This window comes from Meleagris gallopavo, chromosome 5 (assembly GCF_000146605.3).
Source record: "Meleagris gallopavo isolate NT-WF06-2002-E0010 breed Aviagen turkey brand Nicholas breeding stock chromosome 5, Turkey_5.1, whole genome shotgun sequence".
NCBI classification, from domain to species: Eukaryota; Metazoa; Chordata; class Aves; order Galliformes; family Phasianidae; genus Meleagris; species Meleagris gallopavo.
The window spans coordinates 37,014,773-37,040,492 of NC_015015.2; the positions used below are offsets into that span (position 1 = coordinate 37,014,773).

Consider the following 25,720-nt stretch of genomic DNA (forward strand, 5'->3'; position numbering starts at 1 on the left):
CCTACCAACAACCTAGGTACAGCTATGCCTCTTCCCCTCCTTGGTACTTCTTCCCTTTGACACCCACTCATCTGTCCCAGAGAGAGGGTTACCTTCACATGTGCTGCCATCTCTAGAAACGGTGTAGCCAGCATCACAAGCCATGCAGGAGTAGGAGCCCTCGGTGTTGAGGCAGAGTCTGGAGGGACAGGCAGACTGGGCTGCGCACTCATCAATGTCTGCATAAGCACATGAGGAAGAGTGAGGGCATGAAGAAACCATGACTAAGGGCAGCCGAGCTGAGGGAACTGACCGACACGGGGTCCGGAGAGTCAGCACTCAGGCAGAAGAAAAGGTCCCCTGTACCTGCACAACTCTTCCCATCGGCTGCCACCTCATAGCCCCGATAGCAGGAACATCGGAAAGAGCCATCCAGGTTGATACATTGTCCATAGGTGCAGGTTCTCTCCACCAGGCACTCATCCACATCTGTGTTATACAGCAAAGGGCAACATGGCACGGCAGGATGCTCAGGTCTGTCCCCACCACCCAACTCAGGAGGGCACTGTGCCACACAAGCGTGTTGCATGTGCTCCTGGCTCTTTGTAAGGGTAAGAGTGCCTCTCAGAGGCAGTTTGAAATCCTTACCAATGCATCTTCCATTCCTGGGCTGATAGCCATCTGCACAGCTGACACACCTGTAGGAGCCCGGAGTATTAACACACTTCCCATGGGGACAAAGGCTGGGATCCATGCATTCATTGATATCTGCCAAGAAACACACACCTTGTGGACACTTCTAGGATGCCCCCTGCAGCTGGGTCCTCAAAGTGCCCCTCCAAGACACGGGTGCCCAAAGGGTGGTGAGAGGGATTTGCCGGGGCTCAGGCAATGCTTTTCATAATGTCTCAGGATCCTACACCCACACCTGAGGGCTGACATAATCCAGCAGCAAAACTTGCTGCCAGAGGATGTTGCCAGGGCCAGGAACGTGCATGGGCATGGAAAAGGTTCGGCCAACATCTGTATAGGGCTGCTCTGCCAGCAGACTTTCATAACTATGATTAAGAGGGAGCCTCTAGTTCAGGAAGTCCTTAAGGCATGTGCTTTCTGGAGGCCGTGCGGGGGTAGAGCATTCTGTGCATACCTTGTTTCCCCAGTATTTCTAAAATATACTCCCAATAATTCTGTTGGAGACAAGCTACTGAGGAAGGGAGATCTTTGATAAGGCACAATGTGTATTCACGAGGTCAAATTCTCTGATGGGCCTGGGTCATGCCAAGTGAGAGGGATGCTGTGGGGACAGGTGAACTGAGCCACTGTAGCCTGCTCTCCCTGCAGATCATTGGCCAGCAGAGGTGTCTGGTCACAGAGTTAAGCTGGCAGTAAAATGCATAGGCATCTCCTTACAGGATGGGAAGTCCAAATGCTCTGTGGGGGCTGTCCCTGGAGAGGACATCGGATGAGGTCCCCTTTGGCTGCCCAGGAAAGCTTGTCCCTCTCACAGATAGAGGAGAGGGCAGACAGCCATTGGGGAAGTACAGGACTGGCAAACATGGATTGATCCATCATCCACTCCAGAAAGAGCAACCCTGCAACAAGGTGGACAGGCAGCAGAAGCTTCACCTTCACATTGTCCTCGGAGGCCCATGGCAAAGCCCTCCTTGCACTCACAACGGTAGGAGCCGGGGGTGTTGACACATCGCTGTCCTGGGCAGGTAGAGGGCTGCTCACATTCGTCCCGATCTGGCAACACAGAAGGAGACAAGTCCTAGCCCTACAATTCTGTGTGATTCTGTGAAGTCCTGAAGCCTTCCCCCTTCAGAGCTGGGTGCAGCAGAAGAGTTGCTCCATCTGCTGAAGTCTGCCCAGGAAACACATGCCAAGGCTCTGCTCCAGATCCCATTCATTCCTGACTGCCCCACCTTTGCCATGAAGCAGTGAGCAGTACATGCATGCACATTGGAAAGCACAACGGAGGGAGGATGTGGAGGCCCTGAAGAGGTGGCAGTGCACTGCCAGGTAGGCACCACTTACCCTGACAGCTCTGCTTGCTCTCCAAGAAAACCAGAGTGTACCCAGAATAGCAGAGGCATGAATAGGAGCCCATGCTGTTGACACAGTGACCTTTTCCAGCGCAAGGATCTTGCAGACACTCATCTTCATCTGTGCTCAGGCAAGGAGGGAAGACAAATTGTCACCATGAGCTGTTCTCCTGCTGTTCCCAACCAGCCCCACTGTGCAATGGCTGGGCAGAAGCTCAGCAGCAGAAATGCCAAATAACCTTCCTCCAGGAGGACCACAGAGCGTACCTTGCAGGAGTCCCTGAGCATAAGGAATGGGGAAACTGGCCCCAGCCTCAGAGCTGCTTTGGCCCCACTTGCCCTCCTCACTCTTGTGAGCAGAGGAGGTGCCAACATACCAATGCAGTGCAGACGACTGGGGTGCAGCATATAGCCTTGGTGGCATGAGCAGCTGTATCCATCCGGGGTGAGCACACACACACCAGCTCCACAGGCGAGGGATGAAGAGGCACAGCCGCTGGCCCCTGGGTGGAGAGAACATGCAGCTAGGGGCTGCAGTCCCCTGCAGTGCTCACCACAGCCCCAGCCCCACAGAGGGGTGGAGATGAAGAGGGTGGGAGGCCTTGGAAGATGGAGGGTGAGAGCAGGCCCCTCCCCTGCTAAGCAGGGTGCAGATGGTAGTGGGTGGCAGTGGGGAGCAGGAGAGGGTCACAGCACGGCCTTCCAACCCCAAACAAAAGGCTATTGAGGGAGGCACATTCCTTAGCAAGGTGCCTCCGCCAGCCCTGCTCCCAAAGGTGCTCCAGCCCCAGGCGGAGGGCTGGGGCTGCACTCCCAGACACTTAGACAACCCTGGAACAACAGCCCTCTTGTTTTCCATGCAGTAAACAAGCCGCCCAGGCAGCTACATGCCGCCCCTTCCACCCAGCTTCCCGGTGACTCAGCTCACACTGCAGCCACCAGAGCAGGCGTGTGACCCTGACCAGGCACTCGCTGCCCAGCGGATGAGCTGCAGGAGGAAAGGGCCCTGAAAGCTGAGCTATGTGCTCCCATACAGGGTTGTCCTGAGGCCTCCCCATTCCTGGCTTGTTTCCCCAGGCTGGGACACAACAGCAGGGCTGGGATGACACTCCCAGGTGTTAGATGGCAAGAGGGCTGAGGAAGAGAAAGAGCTCCAAAATAGAGCTTAGTTCATAACAACCCATTAGGGGCAGGCAGTAACGTGAAGGACACACACCTGAGCCCTGTGCAGGTATCTGCGTTGGAGCAGCATCAGCCCAGGTGGTAGTAGGGCCAGGCTGGGGAGGAGCACGCCAGGACTCTTCTTCCTCCACTGAGGGGAGTGAGCAGGAAGAACAGTGGCTGCAGCAACCTCAGCATTATGTTGTTCAACCTCATCCACTCGCTCCCTGCAGAACCAGCGTGGCCCGCTGGAGAGGCACCATCCCCACATCCCTGCAGCCCTCCATCATCCACCCCTGCCCATGCCATGCAAAGGAGGTATCTCAGAGCTTCTGTGCTCTTCTTCCTGCCCCTTCTTCATCACTCCCACCCTGCCTTCCCACCAGCCAGGTATTTACCTCTATGTGCCTCAGGCTCTGGGGTGGTATCAGCAGCATCCTGAGATAGAAACACAAGACTGCCTCTAAGCACCTGTATGTAGCTGAGATGCAGTGTCCCATGCCCACCAAGGTCTGATAGTGGGGAATGAGGATCTGTGCTTCACTCTTCAGCCTGAGCTGCAACCCCAGCCCCAGCGAATTGGAGGTAACACCAGTCAGAGTCTCCAGCTGCTCCTGCTGTGAGCTAATATCCTCTGAGCAGGTAACTGGGACAGCACCCTCAGTCACCACAACTCAGCCAAGGTGCTACCATGGATGTACCTACCATGGATTTGGAAAGACAAACGTTACTCACCTGCCCAGCAGGAAAAACTTCACCTGGAAAGTGAAACAGTGCATGGTGAGTAGAGACAAGGTGGGCAGGCACCTTCATTATACCCTGGCTGCTCAAAGATCATTCCACCACTAAACCACTTCCTTGCAGTAGTTGCTCACTCTCCCTGCGCAGTTTTACCACATTCAACACCCCTGGACTCCTCTCCTGGCACTTCACAGACCCCGGGAGCTCCCACCCCAGCAGATTCTGGCACAAGTAGTTAGTCACGCTTCTCCCCAGCTGCACTGGACAAACACCAAAGGACTGCAGTGCCAAAGCTCCCACGCACACCCAAGGTCCCAGAGAAGGCCTTCTGGCTGGTAAGCACCAACTGCAAGGCCTTCACAAGAGCCTGAAGCATTCAACCTCCTCTGCAAGTTTTGAAGAAGTTGTGTCTCATGCCCCATGAATACTGAGGGCTGAAGAGCAACATCTTGCATATTTACACAAGGGCAGAAAACCCACATCAGCTACAAGTTCACCCAAAAGGATGTAGCAGGACCTGGGAGTTTGCCCTCCCTTGTTAGAGACCCAGGTGGAGCAGTTCTAATTACCCTCTCCTGCTGAGATGTCAGGGTGGGGCAATGCCTCCAGGACACTCCCATGCAAACTGTCCTGCAGCCGCTGTCTCCTTGTTGCCCAGTCTAATGTCCAGTTGCTGCTCTCACTGTGCTCTTCCAGGCTTAGGGGCAGCTCTTCTGCCTCTGCCTTTCTCATGGAAAGGCGGATGTCAGAGCTGGAGTAGGTATAGCCATGTCCTGCTGGGCAAATTTCCTTGAACGCTCCTGCAGGGGAAAATTAAATAAAAGTTTTGGAGGTGGGAAAAGAGAAACATGCAGGGATCACAAACACACATGCTCATAGCACTCAGATGATGATGGAGCATATAGAGAAGTGAAAACAGAGAGGCATCTGAGTGAATGCAGGTACCAGTTTCTCCCATCCTAACATTTTCTGGAGGTGTCTAAGGGCTACATAATGCTAGAAACACATCTAGGCTGCAGTGGACAGATGCATCAGGCAGAAGGTATCTATTCACAGGGCAGGGTGAGTTTTCTGCAGGTGTTGACTGGTACTCCTGGACACTAACACTTACATCCCTTCCCGAGTCAGTACTTTTAGGAATCTTGCCACAAGAAGACCTGAGCTGAGCGAGGGGGTAGATAAAAGAAACCCCTGGCACCCAGCACTGAACACTGAACACATCTGAAGATTTTAGAATCGCTGAATCATTGACTCATTAAAGCTGGAAAAGACCACTAAGACCATATAGTCCAATCATCATCCCATCCCCACCACACCCACTAACCATCTCCCTAAGTACCACATCTACAAGTTTCTTTAACTTCCAGGGATGGTGACTCCACCACCTCCTGGGCCACCTGTTCCAATGCATTACCATTCTTTCTGAGAAGTTATTGCTAATATCCAACCTGAGCCTTCCCTGGTGCAACTTGAGGCCATTCTCTCTCACACTATTTTTCTCCAGCCCTGAGGATTTCTGCATTTTTCCTCTATCCTACCCCATGTGAGACATGCTGAACTTATCCCCATTCCAGAAGATGTGAGGGAAGCCAAGTCAGAAAGAAGGGCTGCCAAGCAAAGCCAGGCACAGACATGGCTATGCTCTCCCTCTGGAGCTGAGCACTTTCTTGGTCTCACCTGAACCGGGCACAGGGCATTCCTCACAGTTCTTGCCCCAGCCCTTGCCGACGCGACTGCAGCAGCAGATCTGCTGAGTGATTCGGTGGGAGAGGGGGAAGGAGCACACGCCTTCAGCTGCTGAGCGGTAACACAGCCCCTGCTCCATCGACACTGCTTTGTCAGCTGAAACACAATGGCAGGTCAGTGTCTGAGGGCTGGCTCTAAGTCCAATAAAAACCTCCCCTTTGGGAATCTGCCCATCCCTCCCGAGGAATCCCCCACCCCCTGCAGAGCACCCTTGCAGGCACGTTTCCTCCAAGCTGCACCATGAACAAGAGCAAGAGGCAATGAAACATCCATGGACAAACACCACATGTGAGGGCTCCCTGGACACCCATCCTGCACACAAGTGTAGGCAGTGTGCACCCTCCCACATATGCAAAAAGCACAAAGCATGCTGCAGCCTCACTGGGCTGCGACTGCCCCTGGAGCACTTACAGATGCAGTGGCTGCGGGAGGGGTCCAACATGGTGCCAGGTCTGCAAGTACAGCGGAAGCTCCCACGGGTGTTCAAACACCTGGCATCTTTGCACAAGCCCTGCATCAAGCATTCGTTGATATCTGTGGGGAAAAGGGAGCACCAGCTCAACTGGCAGCTTCTGGCTATGTAACAAGGGCTGTGAAGTGGAGCTGCTTCTCCCTTCTTGCTGCTCAGCCAAGGTGCCTCAAGGTCAGAAGAACAACAGAGGGGTGCAGAAACCAGTGCCCTATCCAGCGCTCCAGCTTAGTTGCAGCGGCTCCAGCTTAGTTGCCCATGGGGATATGAGATATGGGAAAAGTGAGGATGGAGGTGATACTTGTCCGGCAAACCTCTGAGAGAAGCAGCACGATGGTGTCATCGGAAAATCTGGGAAGAAAACTCTCTAATTTAAATGAGACACTAGAAGTAGGAACCTCCATGGTGACAGTAGTCCTATATCTGCAGCACGGGCTCACTGGCTGCAGCTGCAGATGGATCTGGAACAACTGCTCTGTGGTCCTCATGGAAAACAGATATAGACCCATCAGAGAGCTGCCCCATCAGGATCACTGTTACAGCCACCCAGGTCATGACTGCAAGCCTTGGCTGGCAGATCCTGTCCTCTCATCTCAACCTGGGTCATCAGGACACATCATCTGCAGAGGATCCTTCATAAGAAACTCAGTGGGCACACAGGAAGGTCTGATCCCCACACAGAGCACAGCGCCAGGCAGAGGGATGATGGGCTAGATTCCAGCTCACCACTGGAGATGGTCACACATGTGGGAGGCCACAACATTCAAGCACTGCTTCGAGTGCTGCCTCTGACTCAGCACACATCAGGCACAGTCTTTGGAATGGAGCTGAGCTTCTCTCAGGGAAAAACCATCAGTCTCATCCATTTGGCCAGCAGCAAAGCCTTCCCTACAGCACCACACAGGAATGTATGAGCTAAGCTGGAGAAGATGAGGATTGGCAAAAGCTGTGTAAGGGGGAAGCTGAGGGCAGATCTCAGGATGGGGTGCAAGAAGGAAGCACTCCACATGGATTGATCCAGTTTTTTATCTCTGCTAAAGACCTTGGCCCAGAGAAGTAAGCATGATGAAGGGATGTGCTGTCTCAGGAGGCACAAGCAGTGCAGGAAGAGCTGGATAGGAGTGTGGGGTGGAAGGAACTGTGTGAGCTTCAGCAGTACTCCAGTATGACTCTCCGAAACATATGCTACCAGCTAAGAGAGGGGAAAAGACAGAGCTCAGACCATGCTGCTGCAAGAAGTGCCAATGTGATGCTAGGCAGCTTCATGCCAACCACTTTCCAATGACCCAGTCCTACTGCCAGTATGCAATGCCCTGGTGAATCCTCAGGTGCCTTCTAGAGACTGTCTCAAGGTGGAGGGCTGCAAAGTGGGGTTGCTGGGACACTTATAAGAATGGAGATATGAAAGAGCCTTCCTGAAAGCAGCTAGGCTCAGGAAAAGCTTTTACTAGCTTATTCCTCAGAGCTGAAGCATCACTACTTAGCAGGACTGAAAAAGTCTTCCTACCAGGAAGGCACAGACAATACCTGCATATTCACTGATCATCCCATGTCCTGAGGAAGGACATCTCTTGTACTCTCTCTAGACAGAGACGTGCAAAAGAGTCCCAAGAATATCTCTGTGCACTGAGCAGAAATGGTGGCCTCAGAGCAGAAACTTCAGTTGAGAGATAAAAATGACTAGCACAGGGAAGATCAACAAAGCACTCTGCATGGCATCCTCTAAAAGGATCCACCGAGACCTTGTGTCCCAGGTGATGCAGACACCCTGTGTACAGCAGTGGCACTTGCCTACCTGTCCCTTGCTGCTCTGGGAAGAAGGGCTGGCTGCGACAGTGATGTGACAGGCATTTTCCTGTTCTGTGCCAAGTATAAGACAGGGTTAGTGAGAAAAAAATAGTGACCAGACCCCAAATGTGCCACAAGTCCACTCTGATAAAGGGACTGGTCTTTCTATAAAGCTGACAGATGATCTCTGTCCCTACACAGCACCCCTTAAGAACCATGTCACTCTGACACACTAAAGGGATGAGGTGTTTGGCCTCCGAATAAGCAAGGGGATTGAAGGGATTAGAGTAATGAGAGCACAAAACAAACAAGCACTAAGGACTAGGCTTTGTGAGCTTAATTTAAACCAGGGCCACATGTTGGCCTCAGCCCAATCCCTCTTTTCCACTGGCAGCAGAAGACCCACCCATAGTGGAAATCCCAAGAGGAGCAGAAGCAGGCAGGCACTCTGTGCCAACACTCCTACCCCTGCAGCATGCCAGAGCCACAGCGAGGGCCATGAACCATAAACTGTCTCATGGCTTCCTCCCACCCCACACAAGTCCATTGGAGCTCCTTAGAAACAGCCAAGCTGTGTCAGGCTCTTTTGGAGAACATCTGGAGAACATCTCGAGACCGTACGGACTGTGGGGCCAATGCCAGCCGAGGCTGGATCTTCTAGCCATTCTCTCATTAAATCCTGCTCCTGCTCAATGGGAAGCAGCGAGAGAAGGAAAGGAGTTCTCACAGAGATGAGCTCCTTGTTCCTTGCTGGAAGGCATCAGACAATCTTCACTGTCCATATAGACCAGCTCAAAATGAGCTCTTGCCAGGACCCTGTGCCAGTTGTTCAGCCTGCAAAGCCAGAGCTCAGCAGAGCAGCTGGTAGCTCTTCTCCTAAGACCCTGTGAATCAGCAGCTCTCATCTAGTCCCTTGGCTCCCCTCCTACCTGGGCTGGCAAAAGAAGGTCCCACATAGCCTCTCCCACAAACTACCAGCCAAATTGCTTGTTCCAGACCTTGAACAGAGCTTTCGGGCTTCCAGATACATGTTCCATAGCAACAGCAGGGATCAGAAAAGCACCTCGAGGCAGCACACTGCAGAGCAGTGCTCCAGCCCAACTTACAAAGCAATACGTGTAGGTGCAAGCCTTTGCTCCATGTTTCTTCCTGCATACAAACATCTTCCTAGCCAACACCACACTGCCATCACACTCTGCTCCTCAACGTGCTGAGCCTCACCCTTCTCCAGAGGGTGAGCAAGCAAGGCAGCAGGCCTCTGCTTACTTACATCAATGCTTTCAGCTGCTCTGCTCCTCAGGCTCAGACTGCACATCCTTGGGTGGCTCCTCATACCTACTGCACTGCCCATGGCCACACAGTGGGTGAGAACTGAGCACCACAGAGAATAGAAGCTGTTGTTTTGTTGAAAGTTCTCCCCTAGGATGATGGGGGAGGTTGAATCATTAATTAAGTAAGCATGGTGGAAAGTCCCAGCTACAAGAGATGAGTCATTAGATTGCCAGCCCTGGGTCTGCGTGGCCAGGGCCCAGGCTCCCTGCTGCATCTTCTAGATGTCACCTCACATCTTATCGTGAATCATGAGAAGGGAACTGAAAAATTCCACTTCAGACAGAACATGGAAAATGAAAACACTGCAGGCCGAAGAATGCCAAATAGACATGAACCAGAGAGAAACACAGAGAGATGGTGCCATCCTCATGTGGAGCTGGGGGACCATGGGAGTAAGAAACAGATAGACCCCAGCAGCACAGGACAGGCAAAGCAATCTGACAGCGACACACTTAAAACACAGGGATTTGCTTTCATGGACTCTTCCTCTTAATAAATAAGCAAAAGAACAAACAGCCTTCCAAAATAGTTTTCAGGCAGCACAACTGCTGTTGCTTCAGATTACAGGAGAAGAGCTATGCACTGACTCTTGGCAGAGCAGAAGCACAGATCCTCGCTGTGAGCACAGTGGGGTGAGCATCCCGTCAGCAGGACCAAACAGTGAGTGTTCTCATGCTGGCCCAGCTCTGAGCTGACTGCATGTATAGGCTGAGTCATGGAGATCAGTGTTAGCTTTTTTTTTCCCATGTTTGATGGAAACACAAAGATTTTTGGTACATCTGTATCGGGTAAGTTAGATGGCTTTATTTTACTTGTGTAGATAACTACATCTCTGTCTGACAGTGGATGTGGGAAAGAGAGAGAGAGAAGAAAAGCAGCATCCTCACCTTGGCAGTGGCTCCTATTCAGCCTCTTGTATCCCTGGGGACACTCCACCTGTCCATTCTCAATGACGGGGTGCGCTAGGAAGAAAGCAAACAGTGAGAGACATAGGCAGCAGAGATCCATCAGGGTCCTACCTTCCCCCCTGCTCTCCTTGCAGAAGGGAGGAAGGCCCCTGGATGTGCCTTGGACAAACCTGAGATCATGCCCAGGGCAGAGGGAGAGGTGGGAGCAGCCACATTTCACAAATGGTAGCTTCTACCACTTGGCAGGTGCTAGCCTGGTGGCCCAGAGGTGCCACATGTACTTCATTATCCATCCCTTGTGCCACCTTAGCTCCATCCTGGCCAGTCTGGAAAGCCAGACGGCATGTGACAAGGAGGATCAGAGTGGAGAAAATGACAGAGGTCCACAGTAAGATGCTGAAATAACAGCCTGGGGCCTGTTTATTACATTTTCCTTCTTTTTTATCCTACCCCAATCACTCTCACCAAAGACTTCCAATTGTTGCTTAAAATGTCATTGTTTCAAAATGGCCTATAACCTGCATAATTCAATCTCTTCCAAATTTTTAAAACCTAGTAAAATAAATTCATAAATTCAAAGGTAGTTAGGCATTGTATTTTGGAGCAAGTGAAGGATTGGGGAGTGAGTAAGCCTGGGGTGGGGTAGAAAGAAGGGTACTTAGCCTAGGGACTGGATTTTCCCAGGGTGGGGTTTCTTTTTAATGTTTTGGACCAAATGAGCGGAAATGAGAAGAGCATGTAACAGCTCAGTGACAATGTTCTGGGGGCAGAATAGGGCTGTCCATAATTCTTTGTCCTGGACACTTTGACCCTATGATTTAGCTTAAAGCAATTCAAAGACACGTGGGCTTGGCAAAGAGCAGATATGAGGAACACAAGCGGTCCCCCAGTCTGCAGCAGAAAAGAGAGGAGAAAGCCTCACTTCCCCAGGTGCATTTAATGGAGTTGCAAGGCTCTCCAAGTGCAGAAAGAGATTTTCAGTTGTTGGATGAATGACTGAGAAGAAAAGCCTGCTCAACTCCTTCAGCAATTCAGTCATGGATTGTAGGCAGCAGGGGCACATAAATATCTGGATGTTAAGGGAGAGGGGTGATACTAAGAATCACTGGGTATATTTCCAACCTTCCAGGAAGGGAAAAACAACCTCTGGCATCCCAGAAGGATTCCAGGTCCTCCCACACTACAGCCTGCAGGCTTGGGGCTGCCGACAGGCATTAACTGTGCTTGGAAGCATCTGTCAGCCTCAGCACAATGTGATAACAGACACTCAAATGAAGCAGCATCGTTATGCGTGAGTCCTCCAACAGGGAGCCAAGCATGCCGGAGATCAAACAGCGATGACACGTGTCAGAGCTCTGCTCCCTTTCCAAAAAGCCCCTGCAGAGAAACTAAGCCTGTGCAGCATCCCGCAGCCAGATGCTGCTGGGGGAAGGCAAGGCAGAAAGCAATGGTGATGGGAGCGAGCAGGCAGGTCTAGAGCCACCTCAGTGCTAAAAGGCAAGTCTGAAGAAACCTGCAGCTCATCAGTACAGCAAATCACTCTCACAAGGCTGCAGGTGGATATCTTAATCTTGCAAAGAAACATATATTCTCTGGAAAGAACCTGCAAAGGCGGGACGGTGTCCATCTCTCTCCCACGCCACTGGGAGGAATGAGAGAATGGCTTTGGAGGCTGCTCCACTGGAAGCTGGCAAAGGGCAATGCCTGGGAAAGAGCAGATCTGTTCATTGGAGAGGGCAGAGATCCTGTCCTCCTGTGTCTGTCTGTCTGTCTACACTCTCTGGGAAGAGTTTCTCTTGGAGACGGAGCCCACTGATAGAGCAGCTGAATTTCACCTGTTGGGCAGAGAGATTTCAGGCATGCTGTGGGCAGGGTGCCCTGGCTCCTGATTCAAGGGTGTGATTTCAGAGCCTCATCTCCTGGGCACTTCTGCCCTGTGGCTTTGGCACGGACATGATGGGCTCTGCACCATCTCACACCCCTCAGCACTTCCTCACTTCCAACTCTTCTGTCTTCAGCTAAGACAGTATTTGAGCACTGAATGAGAAAAAAACAAATGCATGGAAATAGGCATTTTCCAGTCTAGTAGGATGATTTTTAAGCATCCAGGCATACTTTGGAGTCAGCCATCCCAGGAGCAGAGGCTTTGCTTGGGAACCTCGGCTTCCCCTGAGCCCTTGGGTCAGTAGGTAGATGTGGTGCTGAGACAGTCAGGTGAATGGGGACAAGGAAAACAAGACAAAGAAGCTCAGTCTGATTGTGAAATGGAAAGAAACTGCTGCTAATGGTGATAGCTGCAAGGCTTTGAGTAAGCAAGGTTTCTAGGGTGAGATAATACACTACATTAAGCCAGCCAATATCACTATTAAAAGGGGAAGAGGCAGGCCTGTGGTTAGATGAGCAGTGAGGAAATGCTTGGACGCTGAAAGCTAGTCCATTTCTTTCAACTCTTTCCATTTAAAAACCAAAAGCATTCTCTCTGTAAAACCTTGTCTTGCTGACCTCCTTTGCCACCTTAAGGACCAGAAGCCATTTCTGGAGACCCTGGCCTGGCTCTACAGAACAGCCTTAGCTCTACTGGACCCCAGCATCTCCCTGCACAGGCACTAGTCATGAGTTTCTCAGCACATGGGTGCTGAAAGGAGCCAACATGGTGTCACAGCCACTAAACCCACTGACAAGAGAGCAGGGCAGCTCTGACCTCCCAGCAGTCTCCAGAGGAAAGCACTCTGAAGATGTCAGACCAAGAGATCTGTGGCCAAAGGCTGTGGTTGTGGGGATAAGCTGAGTTCCCAGGCAGAATGGGAACAATATAAGGAGACAATATAAATCCTTGAGCTCTGTCACAACCTCTATCCTCTCCTCTGGATGCTCTTTTGTAGCCATGCTCCCTTACAGCTTTCTCCAGTGCCACAGCAAAGGGAATGTTAGCTGGGGAGGGGAGGGAGTGCACCGGTGCCGATGTAAAACACGAAACCAAGCCCCCTGGTCCATGCATGTTCAGCAAAGTTCTTCAAGGTGAAAAGATACTTGAAGGAAAAAAAGAAGTAATTGCTTTTGGCCTTTGGGGTCATTTCAGCAGAGAGAACATAATTCTGCTTCCAGAGTGTATAAGTTACTTCCATACTTAAAAATAAAACACTTTTGCAATGCTGCACTGCCATGCACTGAGACCACAATACTGCACACAACTGATGGGAAAAACAGGAGCTCTGCAGAATGGGGCAGTCCTAAAAATATTGCACTTGCCCAGGCTGGGCACTGCTCTCTGCAGTACTGTCGTAATCTTGTAGAGATTTCAGCTTCTTCCCCCACCTCTAGCCCTTCCTTACTGCTCCACGCTCTGTATGGCACATGATGCAGCAGTGGCAGAAACAGCCCCCTCAGCAGCCTCTTTCCCATATGTCCTTTTTTCCCCCTCTCTGTATCCTCCCTAATGTGATTGCAACAAGAGCAGATCAGGGGATGATTTTCAAGGGGATTCCTGTTGCTGTCTCTATGCCTGCAGGCAAGGCACAGAGGAGCGTGTGGCTGGCGGATCCGCTCCGTGCTCCCAATGATGACGGCTCCATGGGTGAGCTGCCACCCCTCTCAGTGGGAGGTCTGTCTGGGGAGTGCTGTGGATGCCAAGCCAGACATTACAAGATCCAACTTTCCAGTGAAATTCAGACTTTTCTCTAGGACAAAAAACTTGAAAAAACATGGGGAATGGGAATGAAAACAAAACAATAGCCGTCAAAGACTTGTTTCTTAATGCTGCTAAAACCTCTGGGCAGGAGGATGGAAAGCAGCACAGGAAGATCAGCAGTGAGCACAGCCAGCCAGTGCAACGGCCAAGGCCATGATCAGCCTGGTGCAAGCCTGTACTGCAGCACGGACAGTTAAAAACAGAACCTAAAAGATGCTGGTTTACTGCTGTGGCCAGAAAATCCCCCAGGCCCACACAGAAAGGTTAGGCTTGCAGAACCAGGGAGGAGGTGAAACAGAGGAGGGGCTGAGGCACAGAAGAAGCCACCACACGAGGCTTCATCTCAGCAAAAGCATCATCCTCTCCACCTGGCCAGATGTTCTCCCACTGTGTTCTCTACCAGTGAAACCCTGCAGACTGTCAGAGCCTTTCTTGCTGCACATATCAGCAACCTGCCTCTCTTCTGAATCTTGGAGATAAAAAGGGAAAGAGAACAAACATGAGACAGAACAAATGTAACCTTACATCAGAGTAAGCACCTTGCCTTCAGAAAAAAACTCTGTGATACCAGTTTACTTTATTTCCGTGTGCCTGAGGAGGACCGAGGCAACCTAACGTTCAAGGAAAAGCAGCATCCAAGTTCACACTCCCTCTGAGGTCTGTGTTGACCTGTAGCTTCCAGGGAAGGACGAAACACTCTCTTGGGCCTTGTTGGCTTTACTTGGCATGGTCCATCTCTTGTCTTTGCACCAGCATGTTCTTCTCTGCAGGCAACTACATACCCCAAAATTGTATGTGGTCGGAGAGAAGCAGGAGCAGCTCTGCCCAGCAGTGTTCCTTGACACTGCCCAAATGCCCTGCCTATGTTTGGCCTCCTTTCCTCAGCCTGATTCCCTTTTCAAGCTTCATCTTCTGTCTGCTGCAATGGAAAACTCACTACGGAAAGTTCTGGCCAGGTCACACCACATTTCTACCTCTGTTCTGAATTCAGCAGAATGTAGTCAAAGCATTGGAGTACCTTTGCTTTTCTGACACAAGGCAAAACACAAAAGATACTAAGGACTGATCATGGCAGGTTCACTCGGACAGATGCCTGCCTTGGTTTCCTCCTCTTCTCTGATGTCTTTCCGTGCACAAACATATACCAAACATGAAAGTTGCACTCGACAGAGACATCCGGATATATCCAGACTCTACTAACAATCAGTGTCTCGGGCAGACAGTCAATCCAAACAAGTTCTCCATTTGTCTAGCTCTTGCCTGGCTGCACTTCTGTACATTTGTAAGTGTTTACACTGAGCTTGCTTCTGCCATTTCTGTCTCTGGTTGCTGGAATGAAACTCCCAGAGCTGTCAAGTCTGCTTTGGTGCATGCTTCTCTGGGATGCACGAGCGCAACGCAGAGCTCTCGTCAAAGACTACTGTGCCAAGAAGCAAGCTGGAAGCATCCACTGGACATGTTATCTCCACGCACATGACCGCAGGTTACGGAACGACAGTCCAGCAACTTTGAGTGAGCAAAAACCAAGCCAGCTAGACAAGAAGACAGACTAGACATGAGCCCGGGACATGGTCTGCAGCAGGAATGATGCAATGATGCCTTCGTGCTGGACCCAGGAACCCCAGTAGGAGGTCCTTGAGAGGTTACAGTACTCAGTGGCTCTTTTAAAGCAGAAAGATCATGGAGAATTGAGTTTTTCCCTGGCTCTGCCTCCAAGTGAGATTTCTTGTGTGTGAAGACACCTCTCCAGAGAAAAGCATGCTTTCATCAAGCATATGCCCTACATCATCCATCGCTTGCATTGTGTGGTCTCTTGCATGTGGGGATGGTTATGGTTACAAGGCAGTCAATCAGAGGTAGCCAACAGTGGAAGATATTTGCACACAATTAAAAAGGATGAAAAAAGCCCTTTCAGCTAGCCTGAATTCCTGCCAAAATCAACAAGAGTCATTTGGTTTGCAAGGGGGAACTGTATCCCCCAGAGCCAGAGGGACTGAGGATGGGATTTTCTTGTGGCACTGGAAGACAGAAGACCCAGGGGATACATTTTCCATATTACCATGAAATTCACCTGAAAAAAAAAAAGACCAAACATCTGCCCACTCAGCAAGGACCAGCAGTGACAACCTCCTGGAGCTGCAGCTGGAACTCGGGCACGTACTGAGCTGTGGGAGTGGGACTTTCTGGCATTTCTTAAACATATTTGTTCTGCTGGATGACTGCAAGGAACAAATGCAGGTATTTCATGACCACTTTCATGGTAGCCTGTGATTAAGGAAGCATTTCGGAATTCTGAAGGTCTAAGTCCAATAGAGCCAACCCTGCTGCAGCTATGAGCATAACTGCCAAGAGAAACCTGACATCCTGGCATGGTGAACAAGAAAAGAGGTGCAGAGATTTTGCAGCCATATGCAGCCTAACAGAAGTGTTGAGCAGCTGTCCTGCTTCCTAATGGAGAGATCAGAGGAAACAGTGAGCAGGAGACTGCTATGAGACGGGCAGGAAAAGGCTGTGACCAAGGAGGGATGTGCAAGTGAGGCACACTAGTGAGGAAACACTAGAATGTCATGGGAAGAAGAGGAGGAGGCTGAGGCATCTGGAGACATTTCCCTGCTTGCCTTGACTCTTAACAGCTGCAGTCACCTGCACCTTGGGGCTGGCACTAGAGAAGCACAGATGGGCAGATCCATAGCAGAATCGGAAGATGACAGCAATCAGAGCTCATTGGAGCTGCTCTGGGTTCTAAGATGCTGAGAACTCAGTCTGTGACTGCAAAGAATTTGGCTCCAGCTTGGCTGAGGAGGAGCTGAATGAAGGGAGCACAGGGAGGAGAAAGAGATGCAAGCAGCTCTGGGAAGTATACATGTGAAAGAGAGGCAGAGCTAGGAGGAGCCAATATCAAGCTGACATAAAATCTCCTGTCTTGGACACCTCTGTTCTCCTTGGTAGTCAAAGCACTGCTAAGTTTGCTTCAGCGCTTATGAGCAGTGAAGCACATGAACAAGCAATCAGAGTGATGAAGCTGGGCAGAAAAGAATAGAGCAGCTCCCTGCCTGCACAAGCTGAACTGCACCCTCTGTACCATACTGTGTCACATCTGACACAGGCCAGCACCTCGTCCTGCACCAGACCTGGTTGGAGCTGGCTGCTCTGAAAACATCCCACCCCACCCCACCTCATGGAGGCAGCCAGGCCATATGCAAGGCACACAGCTCCTATGTGAGGCTGCCCCCAGAGAGGAGACACTCAGAAATGGTCCTCCACATTCTCCTGTGAGGTGTGAGGGGGTAACATGCGATGGGCTGAGCCCCCAGCTAATTCCATCTTGCTCCAGCCAGCACTGTGTGGCCCCCCCACAAATGTATGCTGTGGCAATGAGGAATCCTTGCTGGGGCCAGGTGGGCCCGTCCAGTTCCCCAGCATGGAGCAGCAACGCTGGATGCCTGTGCCCCTGGAACAGACAGCGGGTGCACTCCTGCCAATTGTTTGATGTAGTGTTATTTCCAGAGCCCCTGCCAAGCCTGTGTCGGGTTGAGAGCAAGCCCGTAACTCTATAGGGCCAAGTCTACAGCCTCCTCTGCTAATCTAGGACTGCACCTCCTAAAACCATGGATGTTGTTTTCCTGTTTCTCCCCCCTAATGAGTCTGGCATGGAGAGAACCACTGGCTGTACAAGCAGTGAGAAGCAAGTGCCACACGTGGAGCCAACACCTAAGCAGGCTGCTGTGCCCAGCAGTGCAATGGGCATCAGCCCTGGCAGCAGCACATACCTGGTCGAGGGGGGCAGGCCAGGCACCTGTCCACCCCCCAGAAGAGTCCCACGCTGCCGCAGCAGTCCTCCAGCAGGGTCAGCCCTGGAAGTGGGTTGGTGCACTGTTAAGAGAGAGAGGAGGGGGTCAGGCATCACCAGGCTGGAGTCATGACTGAGCATCTGTCCCACTTGGCTCACAAGGGCGATGAGGGCTCCGGGTAGATGGCAGCACCGTGCTTGCAGCACAGCTTCCCACAGGGCTGGGGATGCAGTTTAAGACAGTCAACACTTCTGCAGACAGAAAAACACACAGCTCCCACAGCTGCACCCCTCAGAGGAGAAGAGGACATCCAGCAGAGCAGAATGTGCACCAGGGATGGTATCACCCAGCCAAGCTCTTGGCTCAGCTCTGTGCTGAATGATTAGCCGGCAGAATGGGTGCACCACTCCAGCCTTGTGGGGAGCTGGCAGTCAGGCACTTTCCTTTGCTTAATGAGTCTCTCCTTCCCCCCCGCCAAGGCTCTCTGGATTACAGGCTTCCCCATCAGAATCGAGCTGCCACGGCCTGCAGGCCAAGTCTGGCCCTCGTCCACGTGAGGATGGCGGTGTGCCCAGCGCTTGCATTCCCATCAGCTAGGCTGCAGGCTGAGGAGGGAGAGGCAAGCATGTCCCGCTGGGCTCCATAGACTGGCCTCACCTAGTGGGGTGCAAGTATGACTGGGGTATGCCTGCCTCCTCCCCCAACCCCTCTGAGTGCTTCTCCCACTCTGCAACTGCTGGAGTAAGTCACAGTGCTCCCAAGAGCATCTCTGAGCTGGTCACAGGAAGGGCAAATTTGCCTCAGGGGTCAGACAGCCGTGCCCACAGAGGAACAGGGCTTTTCCAGCCCTCTTGTGAGATGCTCACGGTCTGATCTCATTTATTTTTGTGCTAGGGAATCTGGTTAGAAGTGCCTTGGATGGGATGGAATAAAAGATGGGATGGGAACCAACAGCAGCCCTGGGAACAGGCTGAGCAAGGAGAGGAGGCAGAGTCCTGGACTGCCCCACCAGGGTCTTGCTAAGAGCGAGCTGCTCCAGGGAACTCACAGGTGTTCCTATGGGTGCCAAAAACCTCCAATACTTTTCCAGTGACGCAAAAGAAACATATGGGGAGAGACAAAATAAGAAATTACGATGACTGCAGGCTGGGGGTGAGAAAGCCCCTCATGAGCGTTTGCTTCCCAAGCCCTGACCGAGCTGCCCAGGAAGGCGACGTTCCATGGAAATCAGACTTTCATTTATCGTCTGAGAGGGAAAGGAATTTTCCTATGTTTTATACATTTCCTACAATAATCACAGAGCGTGGCTGTAAATGTTGCTATAAATAGGGCACCCTATTTTAAACGAGACTGTATGTGAAAGCTATCAAGTCTGGGCTATGCTGCCCTAGGGCACAGCCTGCTCGGGGCAAGATAGCATGGGCTCCTTCTTGGGCCAAAACAAGAGATTTTCTTCCCAAGTAACACATACAATACATTCTTCCCACATAACACATTGCTGCCCATGCTTGTAGTATTTGGATGTTGTCCACACATCATGCTGAATCGATTCATACAATGGAAGCCTACCATTCCTGCCCCATATGCAAACACACCCACACACGAAAAACAGAAACATGTCCATACACACTTCCAAAGTTGATGATGACCCCTTACCTGTCCATGGAGAGCTTCCCGAAAGCACCTCCCCAGTAACCCTGGGGATCTCTGCTGTTGGCCTCCCTCAGTGGCAATGCTGTTGCCGTTCCCATTACTGTAGGTGTACGAAGGCACTGCGGCCATCTGAGGCACCAGCACTGCCTCCACGCTGTTCTCCTCTGACACCTCTGAGTCACCTCTCACCCTGGCCACCTGGTGAATCTGCACGGTGGCTTCTGGAGGGTGGTTGATGTGGACGTTCACCAGGGAAGGGTTCAGGGAAGCTGGAAGATGAGTTCATACCATAGCTGTGATGATCTGGCAACAATTTGGCACCTCAAGAGTATTCTGTTCATCAACAAAAGTGCAAGGGAGGAAAGGCAGACTGAACCCACCAGAGTTCTCTGCTTCTCTGTTTCCACTTTGTCCTGAAAACAAGACAAACCTACCAAGAGCTTAACCCTAATCCTAATTCTACCTGTGCCACCATTCACGCCTTCCTTCTCTTTTCTCCTCACAGAAGTTGCCCTAAACTTCGTGATTCCCACATCCACTGTCTTGGTCACCCTTTGGTCCCCTGGACACAGCTAGATCCCCAGGACAAGGCTTCGTGAGCACAAGGTATCAGCCCTTTTTCCAGCCAGGTGCCTCAGTGGCCAGAGGAACTGCACTCACCCAGCTGGTTGGACAAGGGCAGGGTGTACGTGGAGTGCTTCATAGAGCCACTGGCCATGGTGTTTGGTGCCTTCCCTCCTTGCTTCTTTTCTGGAGAGGGGGCCGGCATGTGGCAAAACTTCCCTGTGGAGTTGGAAGGGCACCAGCACTCATCACGGCCAACACAGCGTCCTCCATTCAGGCAGGGGATCTGGCAGAAGTCTGCAAGGAAAAGGGAGGCCTGCTCAGTGGAGACACCAAACCCTTGCTTTTAGCTGAGGAACTGGAGCGTGGCTGGCATGAGCCCCGGGAACCCTACTGTGCAAGCATAGAAATCTCAGTCCTCCCTGAACTCTGCACAGAGCTGGAGCCATGGGCTGATGATGAGCCCTCTCTAGGGGACACAGCCAGCATGGGGCATCTGTACTTAGGAGTAATGTTGCTGGCCCAGCAGCATCCCTTGGCATGGGGCAGGAGCTGTGGCAGCCACAGGCAGCTGAGTTAGCACAGTGCTTGCTTTTTTGCACTGAGGGATTTTGAACCCCCTCCCAACTTGGCAAGGACTTTCCTCCCAACCAGAAGGGAGGTGAGTGGGGATGGGAGAGGCAGAGGAGAGAACGGGCAGGGAGCCACATGTGCAGAGCCTCTCTCTCGGCCAGCCCCAGGCCTGCCAGCAGCTGGAGTGGGGGAAGCATGGAGCGGGACAGAAGAACTGGGAGCAATTCATCTGCACAGGCTTGGAAAAAGCATCTGCTGCTGATGAAACTGAAGTCATGTCTTTTCTGGTCTCATCAGATGGCTGGAGCAATTCTGTGTAAGCGGCACTCAGGCAAGGCACGGAATTTCCTAACAGATCATCCTGACTCATTTCAGCATGAGATGAGACACTGCTTCTGTGCATCCCAGGATGGTTTGTTAGGTTCACCCCAGAGGACGAGCTCCTACCTGCTCAGAGCTCCATTTACTCAAGTCAAGAGCACAGTTCTGGGGGGAGCTGACACATCTTTAGACCGGGATCTAGGCAGAAATTCCCATGAACTCATATCACTCAGTGTCCACAGTGTACTCAGTGTTGCAAGAGCTTGAGTCACAGAGGCTCATATGATAGGGCCAGTGGGTGCTCCCACCAGCTGGATCCAAGAAGATGTGCCCAACCCACACCTGGGTATCCCAGTGACCAGATGAGCAATCGCAGCAGCTCTCAAAGGCAAACAGAGATTTCTGCAGCCCTGTCTTTAGGAATGGCTTGCAACCTGCAGCCAGCTCTCCTGGCTGCCACGTGAGTGAAAGGAGAGAACGGGAGGAAATTAGGTGATGAAAGTCAGCCACAGGAGTGGATGCCAATGAAAGCAGTGAGCTGGCTTGGAGAAGGAAGGGGCGGCGAGGCTTGGCTGCAGGCCTGGCTCAAATACACACGTCCCCCCTACCTAGGGAAATAGAAGTTGCTTGTCCAAGAAAGAGAGCAATGAGGCACGGTCTGTCTTGCTACCCCAGAGACAAAGATGGAGTAAGACTGAAGGACTTCAGGAGACATCTTTCTAGGCACTGGGAGAGGCCATCTCCTTCCATCCCCAACCAGCCCAAGTCCTCAGTCTGCAGGGACATGAAAAGCAGGAGGAGAGAGGGATATCAGGCAAGAAGGTGAGCTGGGAGCCTTTGGCTACTCACAGATGCGGAAGCCAGACTTGGGGTCGTGGTCATGCCCCCCTTGGCTGTAGAGGGTGGTGGTGTCTCCCTTCTCACAGCTGTTGTAGCAGCGTCCATTCCGGCACGTCTGTTTGCAGATGGTGGGTGTGAAGATGATTTTTATTTTCCTAATCTTCTCTGTCAGGTTCGCCCCTAAAGAAGAGAAGGACAGTGCTAAGTGGAAGCAGGATCTCTAGGCCAGGGGGCAGGTAATCTCATCTCAAGCTCCAACCCATTCCTAGAGCAAGAACTTGCTCCCCACTCACTCCAGCCTGTCCTCTGCTCCAGTGTCATTAAGGCTTTGTCAACATAGGAAAAATCTCCAGCAGCATGCTCTGCCATAACTCCAGTACATGTGACCTGTGTGGGGCCACACACCCACTAGATCCAGTATGAAAGGATTTTTTTCTCAAGCCACTTCATTAACCTGGACGCTGGCTGCCCTTAAGCCACAGAAAGGCTTCCCACACAACCACGCTGGTCCAGCAAGGAGAGCATCAAGTTTTGAGAATACCCATGTCTCCCTGCAAGTGTCCACTGCTTTCCTGCACCCTGCACCCCTCTGCAGATCCTCACCATCCTCCCACTAGGTAGAGGGGTGAATTGTACTCAGAGCTCTTGGAAGCTTGTAGGAAAGGAACAAGAGGCAGAACTGTTGCCTAACTGTGAGCTAGCTGGCTCAACACCAGAGCTGTCCATTCCTGCCCAGCAAGACAGCTGTTTTTTGGGTTCCCCCTCCCTTGCTGTACTCCCCCCTCATTCTTCCCACTTCAGTCCCCACCTTCAGATTACAACTTTAATCAGGCTCACAGCCTACTCATAAGGGCCAAGATGCCTTGGAACCTCCTCGGAGAACCATGGCTTCAGAGGAAGCCAAGCTGCAGAAGACAACTTGCATCTGTCCTAGCTGGGGAGCTGCTGACACTGCCTCAGAAACTGCAGGCAGCCTGGCCTGATCCCTGCTTGTGTCAGAAGGCACAAAGGGGGAAGCCAAAGGGAAGAACTAGGTGCTGGTTACACAATCTGACCCCCAGGGCTGTTCTAACAGAAGAAGAAGCTGGGAGGCACAATTCCTACAGGCTGATGCAATTCCCCTTCAGGACAGTGTGCTGGAGTAATGTTCAAAAGTTCTGGGAGGCATCTGTCACATCTCCCCTGCCACCAGCGTTTAGCTTCCTTTCAGTGGAGTCTCTCTTTGCCAAGGCCTGTAGAGTCACCTTTCTTACTCCTCTTTTCCAGTTCTCAGTTTTTCTCCATTTTGCTCCCTTCTCTTCTTTGGAGATGGGCTCTCTTCTCCTCCACTCCCCACTTCCAAAGTGCTGCAAAGATGGCTGGCACCTCCTATGACTTTACTTGTCACCCCCTCACTATGGTATTCCCACCCACACCACTGCCCTTCCCAGTGACACCTCAGGACCCAACAAGAAACCCCAGCAGTCACATCCCTGGATGTCTTACCCCTTGCAGCCAGTGTGTGCTCCTGGAAAGCTGCATTTGGCCCAGAGCTGCCCTGCTCGTGCCCATGCCCGTTGGGCAGTGTGTTAGACGTGAGCTGGCTATTGCTGGCGGGGTAACGCCGGACAGTCCGTGATGGCACTGTGTGCTGGGCTGAAACAGGAGAGCCAATTCTGCTCTGAGTCCTGTGGAAGAGAAGAAATGAACTGATACTCCTCACGAGTAATTGTGTTGATCTCGGTGCCCATCTGTCAGCATGCCCTGTGGGCACCTCAGCACCAAGCTGAGCCATCGACTTCACATAGAGCTCTGCAAGGTTCCCTCTTCACTTGTTTCCAGCCATCACTTCATTTTAGGGATGATGCCCTATGTCCTTGACATCTATGTCCCTGGAAGACCTGCCTATGCCTGACCCTTTGCCCTCTTCAGTATAGAGAGCCACCTCGGCTCTCTGCAGGGACCCCATCCCCAGTGATTAACTGACTTCAGCACTGCAGCCGAGACTGTCACCAGTTCTGTACCTGCTGACATACATTGCTCACCCCAGCCCCCACATCCACAGGGTCTCATCAGCCTTTCACTGCACTGGAATGCCCCAGCTGCCTTTCAGAACCTCTATATACTGTTGCTGTTGCATGACCCACCACAAAGTCTCCAGCAAATACAAGAAGCTTCAAATCTGCTTGTTCTTATGGTGAGGAGCTCCCTCTGGCTCTGTATTCCCAACCCCAGCTGAATGCTGAAAAACAGAAAGGCAGTCAGAAGTGAAACCAGGTCAAGCAAATAAACAAAACTTGCCCCATGAGAGTCACAAACAAGAGAAAATGACCAAGAGCTCATTCCTATAAATGTAGTTACTACTCTCTGCAGTAATTGCATTTATGGCTTTTGTTGTTTTCTGGAGGCTAAGCACAACCAAGTCATTTGACTAACAAGGTAACACTTCTTACACTTTATGGAATAGGAAATGTGGAGTGCTAGGCAGAGTTTATTGCATAAAACCAGCACAACAGCATATCTGTTGCATTCACTCCCATTCCTCTGTACTTACTGACAGCACTGAGCCTCCAAGAGGGTGCTCTGTGCTTATCATCAAGTGTATGCCTCACTCTTGCTTGCACCATCTGCAAGCAAAAAGTCTTCAGAACACCAGGGCCCAAAATGGGTTGGCTGCCTATATGCCTCAAGTTTCTTCAAATGTCCCAGTCTCGGATTCCACTGAAATCATACTTAAATACCAACAGGACTTCTGTTTGTCCACACCAACATCTCCAGCTCTCAGACTAGCCTTTCCCACTGAAGAGCATCCCACAGAAGAGCGTCTCATTCTAGGAGTTTTGCCATTTTCCCTGTCAAACTCAGCAAAAGGAGCATTTGCTGGAAACAGAGTTTTCTAAAATCATCAGGATTGGCTAATCCAACAACAATTGGCTGACAGTAGCTCTGGCTCACAGACATTCCTGGCTTGGATGTCTTGGCATAATGGAGAGATGGAAAGGCAACTAATGCAGTGCTGGTATTCAAACAGGTCAAGCACAATACACAAGGTAACTGCTGGCTAACGAGCCAGAAATCAGCCCTGAGCAACAAAATGGAAAAGATGACGCATGGGTCAATTAATTGTGAACCAAAGGAAAGGAATATATAAAAGATGTCAAGTCAACAGGGTCTATGGAGAACCGTTCATCTCAAAAGAGTCCGTTTTCATCATCTGATAGAATTACATGCACACACATAACAGGCTTAGAGCTCACGCTATTCCAATAAAAAAATAAACACAGCAGTACAGTGTCAATCAGGCACATGTGAAACGAATAACAAACTGGCGATATGACAGGACACAAAAAGTAATTGTCACTGGGGAGCGAATTAGATGGGTTCCAAAGTGATCAGTAAGAGGCCTGGCATGACTTTACAATTTCATCTGGAAATAAATATTTTTATTTCGAAATAAACATACAATTGACACTGATAATTTGTGCTGCTGACACAAAAATTTGCAATGTGGTGTATCGTGATGAGAGCAGAGCAATCATACAGAACAGTTTGGATTACTTTGCAAGGCAAATACATCCAAGCAATATGGGATTTTAATACAGCCAAATGCAGAATTACTCTTCTAGGAAGGAGGAATGCAGGCAGCAGCTGCAGATAGAAGGAGACAATCCTGGAAACCAGCAATTCTGAAAAGATTTCAGGGGTAATGACAAGCAATTAAATATGAGCTGTCATCTCAAAACCCTGACATCAGGATACTGAAACACTGCAGGAACAGGGAGGTATTTTTACCTCTTTGCACAGCCTCATCATGGTAGGGACTGTATGTGCTAAAATATCACTTCTAATTCTGATGTGAAATGTGACATATTTGCTAAGATCTTGAAAAACTGAAAAGGAATAGGGAAAAAAAAAACAATAGACAAAAACAATTTGAGGGCTGGTGAAAATGCCTTTCTGTAAGAAAACTAAAGCAGCCAATCTCTTCAACAAAAAGAAGATGAAGAGGTGCTCTGATTACAGAGCACAGGTTTCTCCACAGGAACAAAATGCCAGGTGTAAAGAGCCTTGTAATTTAACTACAGCAACAACAAAAAAGGCAAAACATGAAACAACAGCTGCAAGCTGAAGCTAAATGATTC

General features: G+C 51.0%; 1 protein-coding gene across 1 annotated transcript in view; it reads right to left on the minus strand.

Moving 5' to 3' along the window:
• Positions 1–25,720, minus strand: part of LTBP2 (latent transforming growth factor beta binding protein 2) — a 60,246-nt gene that overhangs the window by 10,006 nt on the left and 24,520 nt on the right. The window contains exons 5-22 of the mRNA XM_019616128.2: positions 23,085–23,266; positions 21,609–21,779; positions 19,962–20,162; positions 19,305–19,570; positions 17,628–17,730; positions 10,149–10,223; positions 6,084–6,206; positions 5,604–5,768; positions 4,496–4,726; positions 3,921–3,943; positions 3,584–3,623; positions 3,241–3,336; positions 2,402–2,527; positions 2,017–2,145; positions 1,606–1,725; positions 628–747; positions 346–468; positions 93–218 (exon numbers count right to left, since the gene is read on the minus strand). Of these exons, the coding sequence (XP_019471673.1) occupies positions 93–218; positions 346–468; positions 628–747; positions 1,606–1,725; positions 2,017–2,145; positions 2,402–2,527; positions 3,241–3,336; positions 3,584–3,623; positions 3,921–3,943; positions 4,496–4,726; positions 5,604–5,768; positions 6,084–6,206; positions 10,149–10,223; positions 17,628–17,730; positions 19,305–19,570; positions 19,962–20,162; positions 21,609–21,779; positions 23,085–23,266 (2,420 nt within the window). The remainder of the gene's footprint in view (positions 1–92; positions 219–345; positions 469–627; positions 748–1,605; positions 1,726–2,016; positions 2,146–2,401; positions 2,528–3,240; positions 3,337–3,583; positions 3,624–3,920; positions 3,944–4,495; positions 4,727–5,603; positions 5,769–6,083; positions 6,207–10,148; positions 10,224–17,627; positions 17,731–19,304; positions 19,571–19,961; positions 20,163–21,608; positions 21,780–23,084; positions 23,267–25,720) is intronic.